This window comes from Cupressus sempervirens, chromosome 9 (assembly GCF_028749045.1).
Source record: "Cupressus sempervirens isolate cs-2001-9-10 chromosome 9, ASM2874904v1, whole genome shotgun sequence".
Taxonomy (NCBI): domain Eukaryota; kingdom Viridiplantae; phylum Streptophyta; class Pinopsida; order Cupressales; family Cupressaceae; genus Cupressus; species Cupressus sempervirens.
In genome coordinates, this window is record NC_143126.1 from 78,010,389 (window position 1) to 78,031,023 (window position 20,635).

The following is a 20,635-nucleotide window of genomic DNA, read 5'->3' on the forward strand; positions in this document are numbered from 1 at the left end:
AATTCTTTACTCTGCCTTCTTGGTGAGTCGATCAGCTTGCATATATAAGTGCTTTGAAATATGAAAGGATGCCAGTGGAAAGAAATCACTGTAGAGTGGTAATATCACTCAAGTTCACAAATACAAAATAACACCATTGATATACACATGCATAAAACATAGAATATACCAATAATACCACAATCCAATAGGCAAGGAAATGATTTCTTTATTAATACCAAAAAACCCACACCTGTACATTGACAATCATCCAAGTTCTTATAGAAGGATCAGTTGGTTGGAAACCAACCGATGCATTTCCTTACCATCTAACTACCCAACCTGATAACAAGTACTAACATAATAGTTACTATACTCCAACTACATCTATCCCCCCAAAAAAATAAGTCGTCTTCCAAACAACTGTTGAACATGAAAACAACAAAAAAAGAACATTGATTGTAAGAAGAGGGATGGGAGGACATCCCTGTGGTTGGATCAGCTTCCTCTATCTTGTAGGCTTCCTCCATGGCCACTTTTTCTGCTTCCCATTGATGAGAGCTGGCAGCCACAACCTACCAATGCTTTTGCTACCCTTTGCTGTCTCACCCTTGCCCTTTGCCATCTCCCTTATTGCTTCTTCTTTAACTGCTTGTATGTGCCACCTGTACCAACCGTTCCTACAATGTGACTGCTTGTAACCAACTTCCACAGGATGTCCCGATTGTCGTACGAATTTTCCAGGTACTAGGAATGTCTATGTTTGTCGTACCCCTATCTGCCATTGCAGTCGTACCTTCATCTACAGTCTTCCAGACTGTTGTCGTACAGGTGTCTTCCCTTGCTGTACGGAACTCCCTCATACACACTCTTGTCGTACAGATGAAAGTCTTGGACTGTGATGTTGTACGGATGTGTATGATTTCTGTACGGACACTAAACGTCCTCATCTACACCCTTGCGGATGAGAAGCTTTCACCTTGACGTCATATGAATGTAAGTTGTGGCTGTCATACTTCCTCTGATTTCCATGCGTGGTAATGTCGTACTCCTTGTTCCTATCCATGGTGACACCGTACTCCCTCTCCCCATACAAAATCTATGTGTTGATGCTATACTTTCTGTGGCCCCTGTACAGAATTGCTTTGGTGTCCAGCTATCGTACAACTTACTTTGGCACCCCTCTATTTTGTTCGTACAGCTGTCCGTACATCCAATCTTTTCTCCCATCCAGCCGTCACAACAATCTCTGCAACTTCTTCCTCTCGGCCACACTCTGCAATTTCCTGGATGTCGTCTCTGGCACTCCTTTCTCTGTCACTCCAGGTACTGTTTTGGGAAGTGTTTTGCAACTTCGTCTTTTTATAAGGACTTGGTTCAATTTTTTCTCTTATTGCCACTTTATTCCGTCTCTTATACGCTTTTAACTTAGACCCATTTACTAGGTCTTTGATAGGTTTATTATCCAAAGTAGATAACTTTACAGCCCCATTCTCTTTATACTTCATGCACTCCTGGGGGTACCTTCCTTCCAGCTAAGAGTCTTGTATTTGTAACATATTACATTCTGTGTGGAAAACTTCATTGTCTCCAATTTGCTAGTGGAATAATCCATTAAGGGAATTTGTGTTGTTGTCTGAGCATTCCCCTAGTCTGAGCACCCCTTCCTCATCAGGTTCCATCCCTTCATACTTTTCTCCTTCAGAGTCTGATGCCAAGTCCTGACTTATTGACTAGTTCTTGAGATCTATGATGTACTTCCTTCCCTCCGATTCAATGGAAAGGGTGTTCCGTTTCCAATTGTGATTGGCCTTTGCTACTACTAGCCATCCTCTCCCTAATAAAGCATCATATCCTTTCTTTTCCAGGGTAATAACCACAACAGTCTAGAACAAATTGTTGGGTTCCTATTATTACCTTTTGCCCTATCAAGGTGCCAATCGGTTTGATGCCATGCTGGTCTACTCCTACGAGCTAGAATGTGGGCAGCCACAAGGTAGGTTTCCCAATCGCCTTCCAAGTATCTTCCGATAGGACATTCACCCCGAAACCTCCATCAATTATCGTGTTTGAGAGTTTGTACCCCATGGTCTCCATTTCTACCACTACTAGTGCTCTCCCTAGTCCTATTGTGAATAAGGTATTTTCTTCTTTTTCTACTTGTTCTACTGCTTCTGGTTCCACTTGTTCTACTATTTCCGGTTCCACTTGGGGATCCTGTTGAGTTGGCAGTGTTCCCTGTGTCAATGCAACTTGTAACTAGGGTAGAGCATCCCGTAACTCCCCAATGGAGACCGGGATGGTAGTTTCTAATACTTTCCTTATGATGTTGGGTACCCCCTTGCTCATAGGGGTCTTGGCTGGCTTAGTTGTTGTTTCCCCTCTCGACTCATTTTGGATGTTCTGCTTTGCCTCCTCAAATCTTGCTTTTTCCACAGTCACCTTCGGGTACACGGCTTTCTTAGCTTGCATCCTTGTTATTGCAAGTATCTCACTTTCTGACCCTACAATATCCAGCATGTTCACACCTTTTTACCTTGGGCAATTCGCATCCTCATGGTTGCCAGGCCCACACCATTTGCAGAGCATTCCTCCATTCTGTCCCCCTTCGTTTTGACATTCTCGAGCAAAATGACCCCATTCATTGCATCTTTGGCATTGGATCATGGGTCATCCTCGAGAATCATATTGGATTGCCCGTCGAGGTGTGTTCGTGTTGCTATTGTTATTGCTACTATTGGCACTACTTCTTCGGTTATTCCTATACAAGGCCCCTTGGTGAAGCTTCTGTATTATTGTTCTTTGAGGGAGTTGCTGGTGGTGTAGGCTGTTCTCCAGTAAACAGTATCTAGATGTTCCTTTTTTTAGGTTATAAGGGCAAACTTTGATTGCATGACCCCCTATCTGGAAAATCTCACAAAACATCTTTCTCGAGCATGCCCCCTTGGTATGACCCTCTTTTTCGTAGTCTATAAACCATAGGTCTTTACCTTCATTCTTCTCATCCTTAGTTCTAGCTACTTCCTTCATTAGCCATTTGAGGTCCTTCCTCAAGGCTTGGATCGTTTTCGACTCTTCCTCACTCTCCTCCGAACTCTCACTAGAGCTTCCATGCCGTCTCCTCCTCGAGGCTTTATTTTCACTTTCAATGTCCATGGCACACGTGCAAGCATCTCCAAAAGTGGATGGTGGGACTATCTTCATTTTTTTTTCTTAAGGACAGGGTGAGTCCTTTAATAAACCATCTTTTCTTTAACTCGTCCGCAAGCTCATTGTCCAATTTGCTGATGAGTTCCTTCAATCGCCTGGTATAAGCCTTCACCGATTCCTTCTTGTCTTGCTTGGTGTTATAGATTTCTGTGACAATTTCATCATCATCTCTTAACAATTTGAATTCCTCCTCAAATGCTCCACGCAAGTTATCCCAAATGTTCTTCTTGCCAGCATCCAAGTCTGCATACCAATCTATGGCAATCCCTCTTAATGTGGCAGGAAATGCCTTCAACCATTCATTACTATCATTCTCCCCATTCGCTTTCCATATAGTTATACAGGTTTTGCACTGGCGAGCAAGGTCCTCTAATCCATCCCCCTAAATTTAGGCAATTTTTGTTTATCTAATGCCATTCTCTTTCCTTGTTGCCTCCTTCCCAATAGAACCCCTCCTCTCAAGGGAACACCACCACTGGATGGAACCTCACTTCCCGATGGAACACCACTTCCTGATGGAACACCACTTCTCGCTGGAATTCCACTTCCTGATGGAACTTTGCTTCCGGATGGAACCCCACTTCCTGATGGAACACCACTTCCCATTGGAACTCCACTTCGTGATGGAACTTTACTTCCCGATGGAACACCACTTCCCGCTGGAACTCCACTTCCTGATGGAACTTTACTTCCCAATGGAACACCACTTCCCGCTGGAACTCCACTTCCCGATGGAACACCACTTCCCGCTGGAACTCCACTTCTTGATGGAACTTTACTTCCTAATGGAAGACCACTTCCTTATGGGACACCACTTCCCGATGGAACTTTACTTCCTAATGGAAGACAACTTCCTTATGGGACACCACTTCCCGATGGACTAGATTCTTGACTGTTTATCTCCTCTTGACGAAATTCTTGTCGTGCAGGGGTTTCTGGGATTCTGCACCCGAACTGCCTTCCTAGTGTTTTTGAAATAACCAAATTGGCTAGTTCCTCAATGGTATGTTCAATCCACCCTTCCTAACTTCGGTGGGAATCCCTTTGTGTTCTCAAGTTACGGCGTCTCTCTTCTTGTCGCTAGAGACGTAAGGTTCTTAAGGCGACTTTCTCCTCAATTTCGTCCTTTGGTGTTGTCCTCCAGTATTTATTTGGAATCAGGGGCATGAAGTAATTCAGTGCCTATCTCCCTTTCTTGGCTTATTGGGTTCCTCTAATATGTGATCCCGCATCCTCCTCTCAGTAAATTGTTGAAGAACTTGTTGCCTTCTTTGTTCCCTCTCGATTAGTGCTCTTTCGTCCTCAATATGTACTAAGTTCCTTGCTAAAAGCCGAGGAATTTGTCCTAGGAGATCATGCACCGCCGATGGCACGGAGAGTTCGTCGCGTATCGTGCTCTTAGGAACCGTCCTCTCATGAGCTTCCCTTTGCACCTACTGTTCGACTGCAACTTCCCACGGTGTCACCAGGTCGCGTGTCAACTGATCCTCCCTAGTTATTTCCTCCTCCTCTCCGTTGTTGTTAGTAATTTGGATGCAAGGTATGAATGGCCTTTCCATTAGCCCATCCTGTCTGGTTAAATACCTCCAGATCCGAACTTAGGCAATGATGCCAAAAATGTAGAGTGGTAGTATCACTCAAGTTCACAGATACAAAATAACACAATTGATATACACATGCATAAAACATAAAATGTACCAGTAATACCACAATTCAGTAGGCAAGGAAATGATTTCTTTATTAATACCAGAAAACCCACACCTGTACATTGACAATCATCCAAGTTCTTATAGAAGGGTCGGTTGGTTGGAAACCAACCGACGCATTTCCTTACCACCTAACTACCCAACACGATAACAAGTACTAACATAATAGTTACTATACTCCGACTACAATCACCCTTCACAGCAATATATAATTATGTTGTTTATGTATCGTTGAGCCCGATGGAGAGAATCGGTAATGTGATAAGGCAATGAGAAGTCATGTTTACTAATCATGCCTCTTAGTAGGCTTATTCATTTACTCTTCTAAACATTGGTAACACATCCTCATAATTTATCAATTACAAGAATCGATAACACATTTGCCACCAATCTCATACTAACTCATTATGTCCCTTCTAGTCAACAACATTCACAGCCTCCTCGTACTAGGTTATTATTTTTTTTTTGTGTATGTGTCATATTCATTGGTTGTTCTTAATGACAAGAATGTTTGGCTTTCCTTGCAATCCAACAACCTAATTGACTCCATGCATGACCTATTTCTTTTTTGTCCCTTGTCACATGTCGGTACCTTCTAATTGCTTTTGTAAGTTCCTCGACACAATACCCTTGAGTTGAATGATCTTTCATGGTGTTGTTATTAATCTTTGCTTTGAAATATAAACTATGATGTTAGATGTAGTTGGTATACATATTTGGTCCATGTCGTACCTTCATGCTTGATGACTTGATATTATTACAAACTCTAACTTGTCATCTCTAAACTAGTATCCTTCTAAACTTGTAATTGCAACATATTCATTATAAATAAATTTCAATCTTTAATTATAATTTATTTTAAATTACAATTTAATATCCCAAATTGGGGATATTACAATTAAAGAATGTTTGCCCACAAGCATTCTTATATTGTCAATGATTTTTGGATCCCAAACTTGGACGTGCCATCTCTAAATAACATAATTGCGTGTAGAATGATTATTAAGTGTTAAACACAGCCATGGAGACGATGAAGAATAATTATTTAAATACCCTTTCAGATAGAGATCATCTTCTTGATCTTGATATTATGTATTCAAATGCTTTGAGGAGGAAAGAAGAAGAGATCAATCTTCTTGCTTGTGAGGACTACGGACACTTTGGAAAATTCTCAAGTAGCTCTCCTCATGGTAGAGAATCAGATTGAAGAGCTAAGTGTGGAGTTGAGTTTAGCTCATGCTTTACCTACAAAATTAGAAAATCAGTCACTCACAGCAGCCTTTTGTGATGAATAGAAAACACGTAATTTGTGTGAGATGGGTAGCGAAAAGTTAATTGAAAATCCTCTCTTTTAGTTGGTTGGTGTTTACACACTTGGTGGTACTTCAGAAAAAATATATATGTTGTATACTAAGAGACTATTACAAGAGGTAATTGGTAAATAATCGAATAATTCATTTTTGCAAAGATCAAATTGTTCTTATAGAGTTTACAAAAGAGATGTTTCTAAAAAGAATCATACAAATAATAGAAAGAATCTACTATACAAGATATTTACAATATCTTGAAGTGGTCATTAAAATAGAAATAAACTCGGGAGATATTATTTTAATACCCTCCCTTAATGGTCATCCTATCAAAAACACCAAGTTGACCCCTGAATTTGACAAACTTCTCTCTCTAAGAGTAGGGACTTGGTGAAAATATCAATAACCTAGTCAGTTGTAGAAACAAACTGCAAATCCATAGATCCATCTTCAACCAGCTTATGGATAAAATGACAATGAATGTCAGTTTGCTTAGTGCACTCATGGAAGATTGGATTGTTGACAAGTTTAAGGACCCTTTGATTGTCATAAAAGAGGGGTGCCTACCTGAGACATATGGATGTCACGAAAGCATCCTACGAAGCCAAACTGCCTCACAACCTGCTTTGATTGTTCCTTGATATTCAGCTTCAATTGAAAATAAAGATACTACTTGTTGCTTCTTACAGGTCCAAGTGATAGCAGATGTGTCCAACTGAAAACATACCTGAAAGTAGACTTTTGCCCATCAATAAAGCCTCCCCAATCTGAGTCTGTGCAACCAATGAGTCAAGAATATTTGGTTCGTCCATAAAGGATACCAAAATTAGGAGTGCCCTTGACGTAGCACAAAATACACTTCGCTGCAGCCCAATGATCTAAAGTGAGAGTTGTCATGAGGTGAGTTATGTAACTTACTACAAAGCTAAGATCAAGTCTACTGGAAGTGAGATATATCAAACTGCACATTAGTTGTCTAAATGTGGGTTCATTCTCAAGATAAGAACCAAATTTGGCTGAAAACTTTAGACCAAATTCCATTGGTGTAGATGCAAGTTCACAATCTTGCATTCTAAGTTTGTCAAGCAATCCCAACAAGGGAGGACTGTAATGTCCCCTTCTAAGGTGACAAGCAATTGTGCAAAGATTGGCCTATCATCGAGTTCTTGTAGGCCAATGAGGTGGAAAGGGGATGCATAATGAGGCTTGTGGGGCTACGCAAGGGCTTTATAAGCCATTTTGGGCAATTTGATACAATTTCCTAGATTTTAGAAGGGGTTCCTATTTATTAGGGATTGCCTGGGATTTGACCAGATCGCATTAGGGGGGACCATGGATCATTCTAGGGGTTTTGGTTACGGTTCCTATTTTTAAAAAAGTCCCTATTCCTAAGGGGGGTTGGTTGCCAATAGACTGACCAAAGATGGAAAACTCGCAAATTAGTCGGCGAGTTTTAAAAACTCGCCGAATACTTAAGCTGGGCGAGTAAATTCCAAAAAAACTCGTAGGGGGAAAAACTTGGCTAGGAGGCAAAAACTTGGCAAGTTTTTTGTTAAAACTCACGATTACTAGCCCGAGGCCTGTGACGGCTAAAAAGGGCAGAAAGTGATTTTTTTGCTCATTCTCTGTTGTATTTGCATTGTCTAGAGCCTTGAAGTGTGGAGAGAAGAAGGTTTGGAGGGAAGAAGGTTTGGAGGTATTCTTAGCTGATTGTGAGTGATTCAAGGCAGATTTGAGTGGATTTTAAAGGATTCTAACCAGATTTAGAAGACAAATTTCTTTCCAGTTATGTTCATTTTATCATAGTTTGAAAACTTTTTATAGTTTTATAACAAATGTTCTTTTATTTTTGTTGTTGTTTGTAAATGTTTTCAAATCATTTAAAATCATTTTAAGTTTAACTCTAGGTTTGAACTTTGAATCATTTGAAAGTTGAAACCCTAGCTTCTAAGTTCTTTGAAAACTTTTTATAATTTTATAACAAATGTTCTTTTGTTTTTGTTGTTGTTTGTAAATGTTTTCAAATCATTTAAAAATCATTTTAAGTTTAACTCTATGTTTGAACTTTGAATCATTTGAAAGTTGAAACCCTAGCTTCTAAGTTTATTTTTTATACATTTATGTGTAGGGCAATGGTCAAGCATTAAAAAAAATGACAAACCCGCAAGAAGAGTGGCCACAAACACCATGCCCATCTGAATATATAGGCACTCGGCCTAAAAATGCAAGAGATAAGGCATAGCGGTATGCCTATGAAACTCCAAATGATGTTGGGAAGGTGATATGCATTCCATGTGAGAGAATTATTTCTGGAGGCATAAGCCACCTCAAATACCACCTTGCAAGCATAAAGAAACATGATTCAAGGTAACTGAAGAAGGAAAAAGATTCATCAATGCCCTACTTGCAGCTGTTGAAGAGAAAAAATTGAATAGGGAGAGAGAGAAATTAGCTATGAGGGCAGCCATAGCCGAATCTGAAAGAGCTCCTTTTGATATGCAAGAAGAAGAAGAAGCACTTGAGAACATACCAGGATCTCTTTGTGGCCCACGGATCCGCATTTAACTCTATGTTTGAACTTTGAATCATTTGAAAGTTGAAACCCTAGCTTCTAAGTTCATTTTTTTATACATTTATGTGTAGGGCAATGGTCAAGCATTAAAAAAACATGACAAACCCGCAAGAAGAGTGGCCACAAACACCATGCCCATCTGGATATATAGGCACTCGGCCTAAAAATGCAAGAGATAAAGCATGGCAGTATGCCTATGAAACTCCAAATGATGTTGGGAAGGTGATATGCATTCCATGTGAGAGAATTATTTCTGGAGGCATAAGCCGCCTCAAATACCACCTTGCAAGCATAAAGAAACATGATTCAAGGTAACTGAAGAAGGAAAAAGATTCATCAATGCCCTACTTGCAGCTGTTGAAGAGAAAAAATTGAATAGGGAGAGAGAGAAATTAGCTATGAGGGCAGCAATAGCTGAATCTGAAAGAGCTCCTTTTGATATGCAAGAAGAAGAAGAAGCACTTGAGAACATACCAGGATCTCTTCGTGGCCCACGGATCCACAAACAAAATGTCTCTTTTACCAGTTCCACTTCTTCTATAGGTCCTAGTTCTTCATCACCATCCGCATCAGGGATAGGGAGTTATTTTGTGCTCAGGAACACACCTGGAGCACAGCCATCATTAGAGGGTACTGCATGGTTCAAGGAGGTGCATGAGCAAACTAATATTACAGCATCTGATTTTTGGTTTTTCAACAATATCCTAATGAATGTGGCTAATAGTCCCTATTGAGTCAATATGGTGAATGAAATTTCAATATCGGGCAAAGGGTACAAGCCGCCTAATCGCAAGGATATGAGTGGAAGGTTAGTATTTTACTATTTAATAATTGTAAATAATTGTAATTCACTTCAGTTTATTGTTATATTTTAAATGTTAATTGTTATAACTTAATTCCTATTTTTTACTAACACTTTATTACACCTAAATTTTGTAGGTTGCTTGACAAAGCGGTTGGTAGGGCAAGAGTATTGATAGAAGACCAAAAGAAAGAGTGGAAGATGTATGGCTGCACCATTTTATCTGATGGGTGGACAGATGGAAGAAGTAGAACCATTATTAATTTCTTGGTTGCTTGCAAAGATGATGTGGTGTTTTGGAAATCTGTTGACGCCTCCAACAAAGTGAAAAATGCACACACATTGGCTTTAATGTTAGAGAATGTTGTCATGGAGGTGGGATTAGAGAATGTGGTGCAAATAATCACAGATAATGCGGCGGCATATGTGGCAACAGGTAAATTTAATTTTTTATGTTCGAATCAATATGAATCATGAATGTAATGCTATGGTATTCAATTTAGATTTGATGTAATTTGCAAATACTAAATATGGAAAGTTTGTATTTGTAACTAATTATTGATTTTTTGCTAATCTTTTAGGTAGAATCCTCCAAGAGAGGCATCCCACACTTTTTTGGTCACCTTGTGAAGCACATGTCCTTGACCTTCTTTTGGAGGACATAGGAAAACTTGATTGGATGAGTCCAGTTGTGGAAGATGCTAGGCGAGTCACCAAATATATCTATAGTCACCCATGGGTTCTCAGTTTGATGAGAAAGGCCACTAAAGACAAAGATTTGATGAGACCTGCTATAACAAGGTTTGCAACGGTCTTCTTGACGTTGCAAAGTATTCTTGACCACATATTGGCTTTGAAACAAATGTTTGTGTGCTGATTGAGTTGCCTCACCTTGTTCAAAGAAGCTCGAAGGAGAGGCTGTGGCACGGATAGTCTTCGATAGTTTTTTTGCAAAGGCTAAGGAGATTGTGGAGGTAACTTCAACTTCAAGAATCAAAACATTATATTTTTAGTTTATTCAAATTTCATTATTAATTCATAACTTACTATATTATTAACTAATTTGTATTTTTCAATTTCAAATGTAGATGTCTCTGCCTCTGGTTCTAGTCTTGCGCATATGTGATGGGCAGCAATTCCCAATGGGAGGTCTTTATGAGGCCATGGATAGGGCCAAAGAGGTTGTTAGAAGTTACTATCATGGGGACAGTCTCAGATTTGACCCCATTTGGGAAATAATTGATAGGAGATGGAACAATATGCTCTACCAACCCATTCATGCAGTAGGCTACTTCCTCAACCCCAAATTCAAGTACTATGATAATATGATTGTCCTTGAAGTTGGGATTTTACTAAGACTTTATTTTACTTTACTTTTTAAAGTTGTGAAGTAAGACTTGATATCATTTTCTATTTGTTTTAGGGCTGATGATTCCTACTCAGATCCTAATGGAGAGGTCATGGAAGGTCTCTCTAAATGCATTGAGAGAATGATAACCAATGAAGCGGAGAGAGACTTTATTGTGACCGAACAACAAGTCTTTGTGGAATCGACGGGTAATTTGTTCTCTTCTATGCTAGCAAAGAGAGCAAGATCTACTCAAGCACCAGGTAAAGCGTCAAACTTTAAAATTTTTGCTAATTGATAAGTTGTGTTTATAATTCTGATTATCTTTTTTTATTGCTTTATAACTTTTTATATTTTGTTCTATAGATTCTTGGTGCGCAAGTTGGGGTGGCAATACCTCCAATTTAAAGAAATTTGCTCTCAGAGTCCTATCCCAACCTTGTAGCTCATCCCATTGTGAGTGCAATTGGAGCTTATTTGAGTCCATCCACACAAAGAAAAGAAACAGAATGACTCAAAAATGGCTTAATGACCTTGTTATGTGCACTATAATCTTAAGTTGTGCATAAAAAAGTCACAGAGTTCAGAACTACCTGGTCCACTTGATCTAGATTTTTAGATCCTTATTCTAATGGGACAGCACAGGAGCCAAGTCCATTGTTTACACCAAATGAGATTGCTGATTTGGAGAGGCAAGCCATGGAGGGGGATGCTGAAACTGATTTTCATTTCACAATGGATGACATTGAGGACAAGGACGAGGATGATGATGATTCAGGCTCAGAGCATGAGGATGAGGCATTACCAGTGCCACATATAGGAGGAGATGCATCCTCTTCTAGGACGCCGTGCTAGTCAATAGGGATGTCGAGCGAGGGGGCATAGCCATAGAGTTCACAGTCATGCAGCTCACACCCTATCCTAGTGCGGGGCACTTCTTCGAGGACTAGACCCCCTCGCTTTCCTACTAGTAGTAGTGCAACTGGAAAGAGAAAGATGTGATTGCATTGAATCTTGATGTATTTAGACTTTTAGTATTTACTTCTAGTTTGACAGATTAAAACTATTTACTATTTTGCTTTCTACCATGAGAATGCAATTTTGTACGCACTATGCATTTATATATATATCTAAACTCTGCTTGTTTCTTTTGTATTCTCTTTAATTAACTTATTAGATGCATCTTCTCATTAAATTTTGCAAAATAAATGTATTTTTAATTAAATTTCAGCGGTTTTTTTAGGTTCCCGAGTTTTTTTTTTTTTAAATCACCAAGTTTTTCCCAATTAAACTTTTGGGTGGCTTGGCGAGTTTTTGCCTTTGGTGAGTTTTCCATCTATGAGATTGACAAACAACCCCGAGGGTTGACGAGCATAGCAAAGTGACTTTGAGGTGTTCATCATCAATTTGAAGCAGTTTCCAATTTTTTAGGACGGGCTGTTGCACTGCTACAATTAGACATCACCCTAGTACCAATGGCAGCTTCGATTTTCAATTTGGTGGTAAAATGACAAGTTTATGAATAAATTCAGGATATTGAAGTATTTACTTTAATATCTTATTTATTAACTGAAAGGGTTAATAACTAAAAGGGGGGGACTTAATAAAAAAGGATTAATAAAAGGATCCCCATGGCACACTTAATTTGATGACTTAATGTTATTTTTAAAAAAGGGGACTTCAATTAATGAGAATAATACCCTCTTTGGGAGATTTTTTTTTTTACCCTACAAAGGTACGCCTAGGGTTTGGAGAGGACAAAGTAACATTGGGGCAGCCATTTTGAGCATTCAGAAATCATTTTACATCAGCATTTCAGGAGTTGAGAGCTAAAGCAAGTTTCAGCAATAGATCAGATTCTTTGGGGATGAAAAACCTTGAAGAAATCGTAAATTGGATGAAACCTTAATTCAACCCCAGTTGATTGTTGAGGAAAATCTGCACAAGGTCTTCATTGGATTGGAGAATTTTCAGAAGTGTTGTTTGCAGCAGAGTTGGAAAACTCTCACTAGGCAACAACTCGCAAAGCCCCAATAAAATTATTTGGGAAAAAAAGGGCCAGTTTTTCAAAATAAACTCGGGAACCTAAAAAACACTCAAATTTAATTAAAATACATTTTTTTTACAAAAATAAATGAGAAATGCATGTAATGAATTAATTAAAGAGAACACAAAAGAAACAAGTAGAGTTTAGATATATATAAATGCATAGCGGGTACAAAATCGAATTCTCATGCGGAATTTTGATGGCTTTAAGCAAAATAGTAAATAGTTTTTGCCAAACTAGAAGTAAATACTAAATAGTAAATAGATCAATGATCAATCCAATCACATCTTCCTCTTCCCAGCTCTATTAGCAGAAAAGAGAGGGGGTCTAGGCCTCGAAGAGGAGCCCCACATTGGGAACCTAAAAGAAGCCCCGCAATCACCTAAGAATGCCTTGGAACCCTTTTTCTCTCCACTCTTCAAGCCTCCAAATGCTGAAACATAAACTGGTGAAGAAAAAATGATCTTTTTTTGCCTATATCACTGATCTGTTCATGCAGCCAGGTCGGGTTTAAATTACGAAAAACCCGGCGATTAATCTGCCAGTTTGCCAAAAAGTCAGTGATTATTTCGCCAACTGAGTTGCAACTTTTTCCGGCAAAAACTCACCACCTGCAAAAACTTGGCGATTAGTTGAAAATCGCCAATTATTCAGTGATTATGCCAACTATGGTTTGCATGTCTTACTTAAGATCTGGATTCCTAGGGATTTATATGTTACAAAATCAGAATTTTTGAAGATTTGGGAGCCTCTTGGAGTTCGAATTAGCATTATTGGGTGATGACATTGCTAGGGTTTCATGAAAAGTTCATTGCGGTAGATATCAGACTTGCTGAGGGCGAACTACATGATCAGATTGCAGATCAGAGGATTTGAACAGCATAATAATCACTTCCCAACATCCCAACCTAGCCATACAGCTCAGCAAGTGCCCGTGGCCTCCCAGCTGGACATGAGCATAGAACTGCAATAGTCAGCAAAAGAAGTCAGAATTTCATTGGATCTGCATCAACAGTTGGGAGACAGCAGAAAACTCAAGATTGCAAGACATTTCGCTTCAGTTTGCTGATATCCATGCTTTCCCAGACCTATACAGCCTGGTACAGTATGTAATGCAGATATTCGAATAAATTTTTAAGACCAAAATTCTCTCCTCGGTGTGAAGTGATTATTGTTAGTTTCACTTCAGTATTTGACCAATTTAAGTATTGCATTCATCTTATCAAAAAATAAACAAAACAAAAACATAAAACAAAGTACTGAGAAAATTCAAAAAATCCAAACAAAAATAAGAATTTCAGTGTTCGGAGTCCAGACGGTTGGGGATCTTTCAGGGCACTTCAAGATGCAGGGAACTACAGACCATGAGCTTTGCTGATAACCGCCGGACAGATGATCAATCTGAATTTCAAACGTCTTTTAGGACACCTTAAATTGCTTCATATTAATAAGTAATCCCAGAGACTGTCAGTGGGCACAAATAGCGATAAAGCAACACATACAACCAATGTGGAGTTTTAACAGACATCTTGAAGCATGCAACTTTTTGTTTGTATCAACTAAGCAATTAACCAAAGTTGCATGGACATAGATAATGGATACATATACAGGTACAGTATCGGATACGGATATGACTCACAATATGGATACGGTTGAAAAACAAATACACATATACTTCACACAATTTTCCAAAATATTAGAGGATATTTTCATTACTTTAAAAGCAATATAGACATGTAATTGCTATGTACATAATTATAAGTTGATTTAAATAATACAATATTCTGAAAATGATAGAGTTGCTCTGGAAGACAATCCAAAAAAATGGGTACTAACATAGAATAATGTTTCATTGTCTTCCTCATTTGGTGTAGGTTTTTGTTTATACCAACAACAAAAAAGTTGCACAATTGAAGTGTTTTTTAATTAAGGATGATATTTGTTGAATTTTTGAAAAAATCAAATTATATAGTATTTAGCAGAGTCACAGAATTAGGATTTTCTGGCACATTTGGGTCGGGAATACGATGTGTATCCATGCCATATTGTATCTGTATCCATTGTGGATACAGATATAAGGCGGGGATACATACGCCCAAGGAGGGGCAGGGGAGTTTATAGCTACTCTGCAATTAACCAGTGGACAAATGGTGATGTGACACATAAAGAACTGCTGCAAAGATAAACCCTTTTGAGGATCTTTATGGGTATCCACCACTTGACCTAAGAGCTATCTGATAGGCTGCTCCAAGTTATAAATGGTGGAGGATCGGCAAGACTACATTACAATGGAGGGGTGGCAAATATTTGCCATTATGTAATATGTGAAGTAAAATGCAGTTTGAAAAAATAGTTCCAAACTTGTTCTTGAGCAAAATCAAATATCCAAGAAATTCCAATAAGTTCCATCAGAGAACCATATAAAATGCAGCTCTGAAGATCAGCACTGAACTTACCAACAAGTAATCAGAAAACTACAGACTGCCGTTCATAAGTTAAGTGTGAACTCCAATCATGACTCATATTCAAATGGATAAAAAAAATCCTCCTAAATTCTCTTACCAGGTGCAAACAAAATGTTTAATGTTACAACAGTAGAGCAGTATTAGTCCCACAATCCTCCAACACACTTAATACCACACTGTTGATATTTTATAGGCAGATAAGGATTGAAACCCAAAAACATATCCTGACCAGTGAACTGCTTTATAACTATGCTAATTGTCTATTTATAACAAAACTTTCAAGTTCTCTCTATAGGTGAGGATCGCGATTTCCCACAATCTCCTTGGTTTAATAGATGTCACGACTCACGGAATCATTTACATCTTTCACAAAAAGAGGAGTAATCAACAAAACACAATATTCAAAATCAATGTGTGCGGGGGTTTCTCATGTAGATTCAACATCCCATCATTATAAGAAGGCCCATATTCTCATCAACATGTGGTAGGTTTTGGTTTAATGAGAATGGAATATATTATATATTCGAGTCAACCTTGCCCCATAGATTTTCCTAACCAAATTCAACAACACAATGCTAGTTCAAAATTCTCCAATGCACTTTATGGCCTGTTCATGGGGAAACAGATACAACAAACCATATATTTTTCAGGGAAAGAAGAATTCCATACAGGGTCAATATGCATATTCCAAGTAAAAATCAACTAGAAACTATTTCAAACAATTCAAGTTTATAGAGCATCAAAAACCTATTCAAACAAATTAAAATTTCTTGTGACCTATCAACATAATCTTCCTTACCCCCAACAGAAGAGAATGCAACGAGCTGTAAACCGAGTGGCCCACATTAATCGACACCTCCATTTGGGCATCGGTCTGTGTTTATCCTTCCACCCAGCAAGCGCCGCTTTGGTAATCACAAACCCAAGTGACAGCACAGTCACAAAAGCAAGCAACCTCACCACAACAAGTGGAAGAAGCACGACTATCTTTACCCATTCATATATTCCATAAATATCGGGAGTGTGATTTCGGAAAGGATCAATGGAGCAAACAGTACCAACGCAGCCAGGTGAAGCACCCAATGCAGAAAAAGGATTGAATCTATCAACTTCATTTTCATCACCATTTGAGCATTTGAAATCACGATCTCTATGTTTCTGATGTCCGTTAGATGACTTAAATCTGGGCTCGTTATCAATATCTAATAGGATTTCTCCTTCCCCTCCTGAATTTTCTTTCATAGTGGACTCCGATGAAATTCCCTTTCCAGGATCTCTAACCAACAGAGGAGCTTTGTAGTCATCTCCATTATTAATCATTGGAATTGTTGGGGTTCAAGCACTTGAAAAAAATGTATTGTTTATTGAAGGATAGCTTGTCTGGTAGTTTACAGAGTTAGGAGAGCTTGGACTCTTACTGGTGATGGTATATATAGATCCATCTGTTAATTCAAAGAATATTTTGAGGATCAAAATGGTTCATTTTCCGTATTCAGGTGTATCGGCCATTAACGGGAATATGATTCGTTGCAGTTCTAGCTGGCAAATCTGTTTCACCGCCGAGGGTTTTGGATTTCTTACTAATATTCTCTCTGTTTAAAAAGCGGAACACATCTATTATCAGCTATTTTATCGCACATGTCATTGTCCGTTCAATGTGCGTCTTACGTTTTTTTTCCATGTGTATTTATAGAGATTGCTTCGCATTTAAGATAAAAAGTAGCAGTATTACATATTTTATTTAAATATTATTGATTTTTTTAAAATATTAACAGGTGTAATTTAAATCTTTTATGATTGGAATAAAAATTTTATTTGTTTAATAAGTATTTATTAAGTTGTTTATTTTTATACATAAATCTTAATTAAGTCCAGAGGCTTTCTACAGTGGAAGCATTCGTTGTTTTAATAAAATTTGACATTTAATGAGTTGACAGTCACATTTATATTTTAAGAATTAGTAATAATTTATAGTTTGTCCATCTTCCATACAGCTATAAAGAAGGATGTTTGCTTGCATTTAATTGTGTAATTGCAAATATTGAAGAGCCACTTACACAAATAAAGAAACTTCTTACTTTTAAATTGAAATTGACGATGTATTTAAAGTAGTGAAAAACTTTCTCTTTTTCTAGCGTAAATACGTAAATAAAAAATATATAACAACTTATTATTTTTCAATATCTTATTTTTAAAAAGTTTACAAAGATCTAAAAAAGTTTAGAGGAAAATAAGATATTTCTAAATTTTTCCATTGCATGATATTTCTAATTATTTATTCTATATACAAGATACAAATTACTTTAATGTCAAATGAATCTATTGTACTAAACACATTGGATGAAAATGCTACTGGCTTATATATATTCAAACAATATCTCTCGACTTATTTTATATATATAGAATATGTATATACGCTAGTTTAGTTTGAAAAGTTATTATTCATTATTGTTTCAAAGTAAAATAAATGGAATATGTTAAGTTTGAAAATCCTTAAAATTTATAAATAATAATAAAGAGTTTGAGAGTAATGAGATTCTAGTGAAAATGTGATGTTCAATACGATATATTTAATTTTGAAGTGATTTTAAATTTGATAATTTTAAAGTCAATTTCATCCATCATGTTTAAAGATGATTTTGAAGTACATTTAGCTTTAAAGTCATTAGGCTATTATTTAAATAGTTTTTTTTAACTTAAATTTAAGTAATAAATTGTAGATATCTTTCATAGATATTTTGATGGATTGGAGGCTATGTAATTGCATGGCTCTAAAGTCATTAGCCTATTATTTTTTAAATGGTTTTTTTTAACTTAAATTTCAGCAATAAATTGTAGATATCTTTCATAGATATTTTGATGTATTGAAGGCTATGTAATTGCATGTTTATTTTTTACTTTTTAAAAGTTTAATTAGTTATAATTTTTCATAGTGTTTTGATGTATTGAAGGAATTTTAATGAACAAGGATAAGTTTTTCATGGTCATAATTCAATTAATATTATTTATGGCAACATTTATTAAATTCAAAAAAATATACGAACATCATAAGTGGTGAGCCTTGTAAGTACATGCTTTTTAATGTGTGATTTTATTAGTACTTGACATATGTAATACTAATGTATTCATTGAAATATATATTAGTTATTGAAAAATTTGTTTCATCAAGTGCAAGATTTAATTGTTTATTGTTTGAGAAACAAAAAAATATAATATTATGAAGTTCATGTGTCAAAAAAAATATTTTATAGTTTATTAAAAAATCAATATGAATGGTTGTATCATTTGACAGACAGTTAGGATGTCAAGGAAGCAATCCCAAGCTACTCATGGTAGAGTTACACACGGAAGCTTTACTCAAACAATTCAACAGAGAACATAGAGGTCATATGCAGCAGGTCAATAGTGTAATTATTTCACTTCACATATAAAGAAAGCAACATGCCCGATTGTGAGGCCTTCTAGGTTGCAGCCATATACAATGAGAATTGCAAAATCAAAGTCCAAGCTAGCATCTTCTATCTTCTTATTTCTAAAATTATTACTTTCTTACATCTTACTGAGCTTTATATATAACTAGCTAAGCCACAAGTCAGTCGAACATGCATTTAATTACATTATAGGTCCAATTTAGGAAGAGCAAACCAAAACCCAAGCAATGGACCACATAAGATCATGCACTCTTAGGAATATGTCCACACAAGTTAGGAGTTGGGTCCCAATTGTGCAAGATGCCACGTTAGCATAGGAAAGTGTACCAACAAGAACAACACATCTCATTGGATGAAAATTGTAGGAAACAAAGAGCACAGAGAATGGAACAGAACTCGAAGAATGTGAAACATCAGAATATGTTGACTTAGGACAAGGATCTAAAATAGGTCCTCGACATGATATCAACTACACACAACATGAAACCAAAAGCAACAATGACTACTTTGCAAACAACAAATTGGTAAAGAAGACAAGAAATATTTTTGGTTGATGAAAGATTGGTCAAAGACCCAAGATGCTTTTGCATCATCATTTCAACACTATAGAAGCAATATATATATATATATATATATATATATATATAGTGTGTGTGTGTGTGTGTGTGAGTGAGTGAGTGAGAGAGAGAGAGAGAGAGAGAGAGAGAGAGAGAGAGAGATTGTTTTTAGCATTTAGACTTATAGTGTTAAAATAATCAAGTAAAGTTTACATTATAGTACATTCTAAAAGATAGTAGTTGCACACTTCCACAAGGCAACGAATAGTTGATATGTTCTATATTTTGAAATGGTTGTGTGTAATCATGGTGAAAAGAATTTAATTGGTTGATTAGATGAGTTGTCAAAGTCAATGCAAAGTTGACAAACAAGGTTAGGGCTCAAGTAGAAGTTGCAATTCCAAAATAATTGTCAGACTCCAACTTTGATTGGAGGATCAATGTTTAAGCTTGATAAGGGAAGAAGAACATATACAACTTACTATATGGTTGTTAATAGAAAATTGGTAGGTTTAGAATCCTTAACAAAGTTGTGATTTTTTTATGGGTCAAGAACCATGTTGAGTAGTTGAAAAATGAGCATACTAGAAACTATTTAAAACAATTTCTAATGCCAATCAGTTTTGGGAATAATGGATTGTGTTGGATAAAAAACTCAAGCAACCTTAAAAAGATGATAATTGCATTAGATGAATAGACTACAATATTGAGAAGTGGAAATGATATAATTGACACTTAAAATATACAATCATGTCAATTGAATTACAATGTGGCATTGCCTTACATCTAACTTTCTCTTCCTATTTTATATTTAATATTACAATTTATATGACTGGAATTTCAATAACGATAACAATACACATTAAAAAGAAAGGACACGAACTACTAAATTAGAATGTTACATTGTACATATTACATGAGTTAAATAATAATTCAAATTCAAATAATAGAGTGACAGATTACATAATTGCAAAAGGATAATGATAAATGTAGGCAGGGAATGTGAATATTATAATGAGGTATAGAAAAATTACAATACAAATACTAGTGTTAGTGTGAAAGGGGTGCCCTATGTAGTTTGTTTAACACCTTGGTCATCTTCATGCATGTAGTTTGTACACAATGAATACAAAGAGTTCATGATAGTGTTGTGGTGATAAAGGGACAACAAATTTAAAAATGTCATAAAAATTTGGCAATGATTAAGTTAA

The 20,635-nt window shown here is 36.8% G+C and overlaps 1 protein-coding gene across 1 annotated transcript in view; it reads right to left on the reverse strand.

The window, feature by feature from the left end:
- The window catches only part of LOC149537701 (lysophospholipid acyltransferase LPEAT2-like), a 136,358-nt gene extending 119,263 nt beyond the window's left edge, over positions 1-17,095 (reverse strand). The window contains exon 1 of the mRNA XM_089799076.1: positions 16,236-17,095. Within this exon, the coding sequence (XP_089655202.1) occupies positions 16,236-16,756 (521 nt within the window). The 5' untranslated portion in view covers positions 16,757-17,095. The remainder of the gene's footprint in view (positions 1-16,235) is intronic.
- Between the last annotated feature and the right edge of the window lie 3,540 nt (positions 17,096-20,635).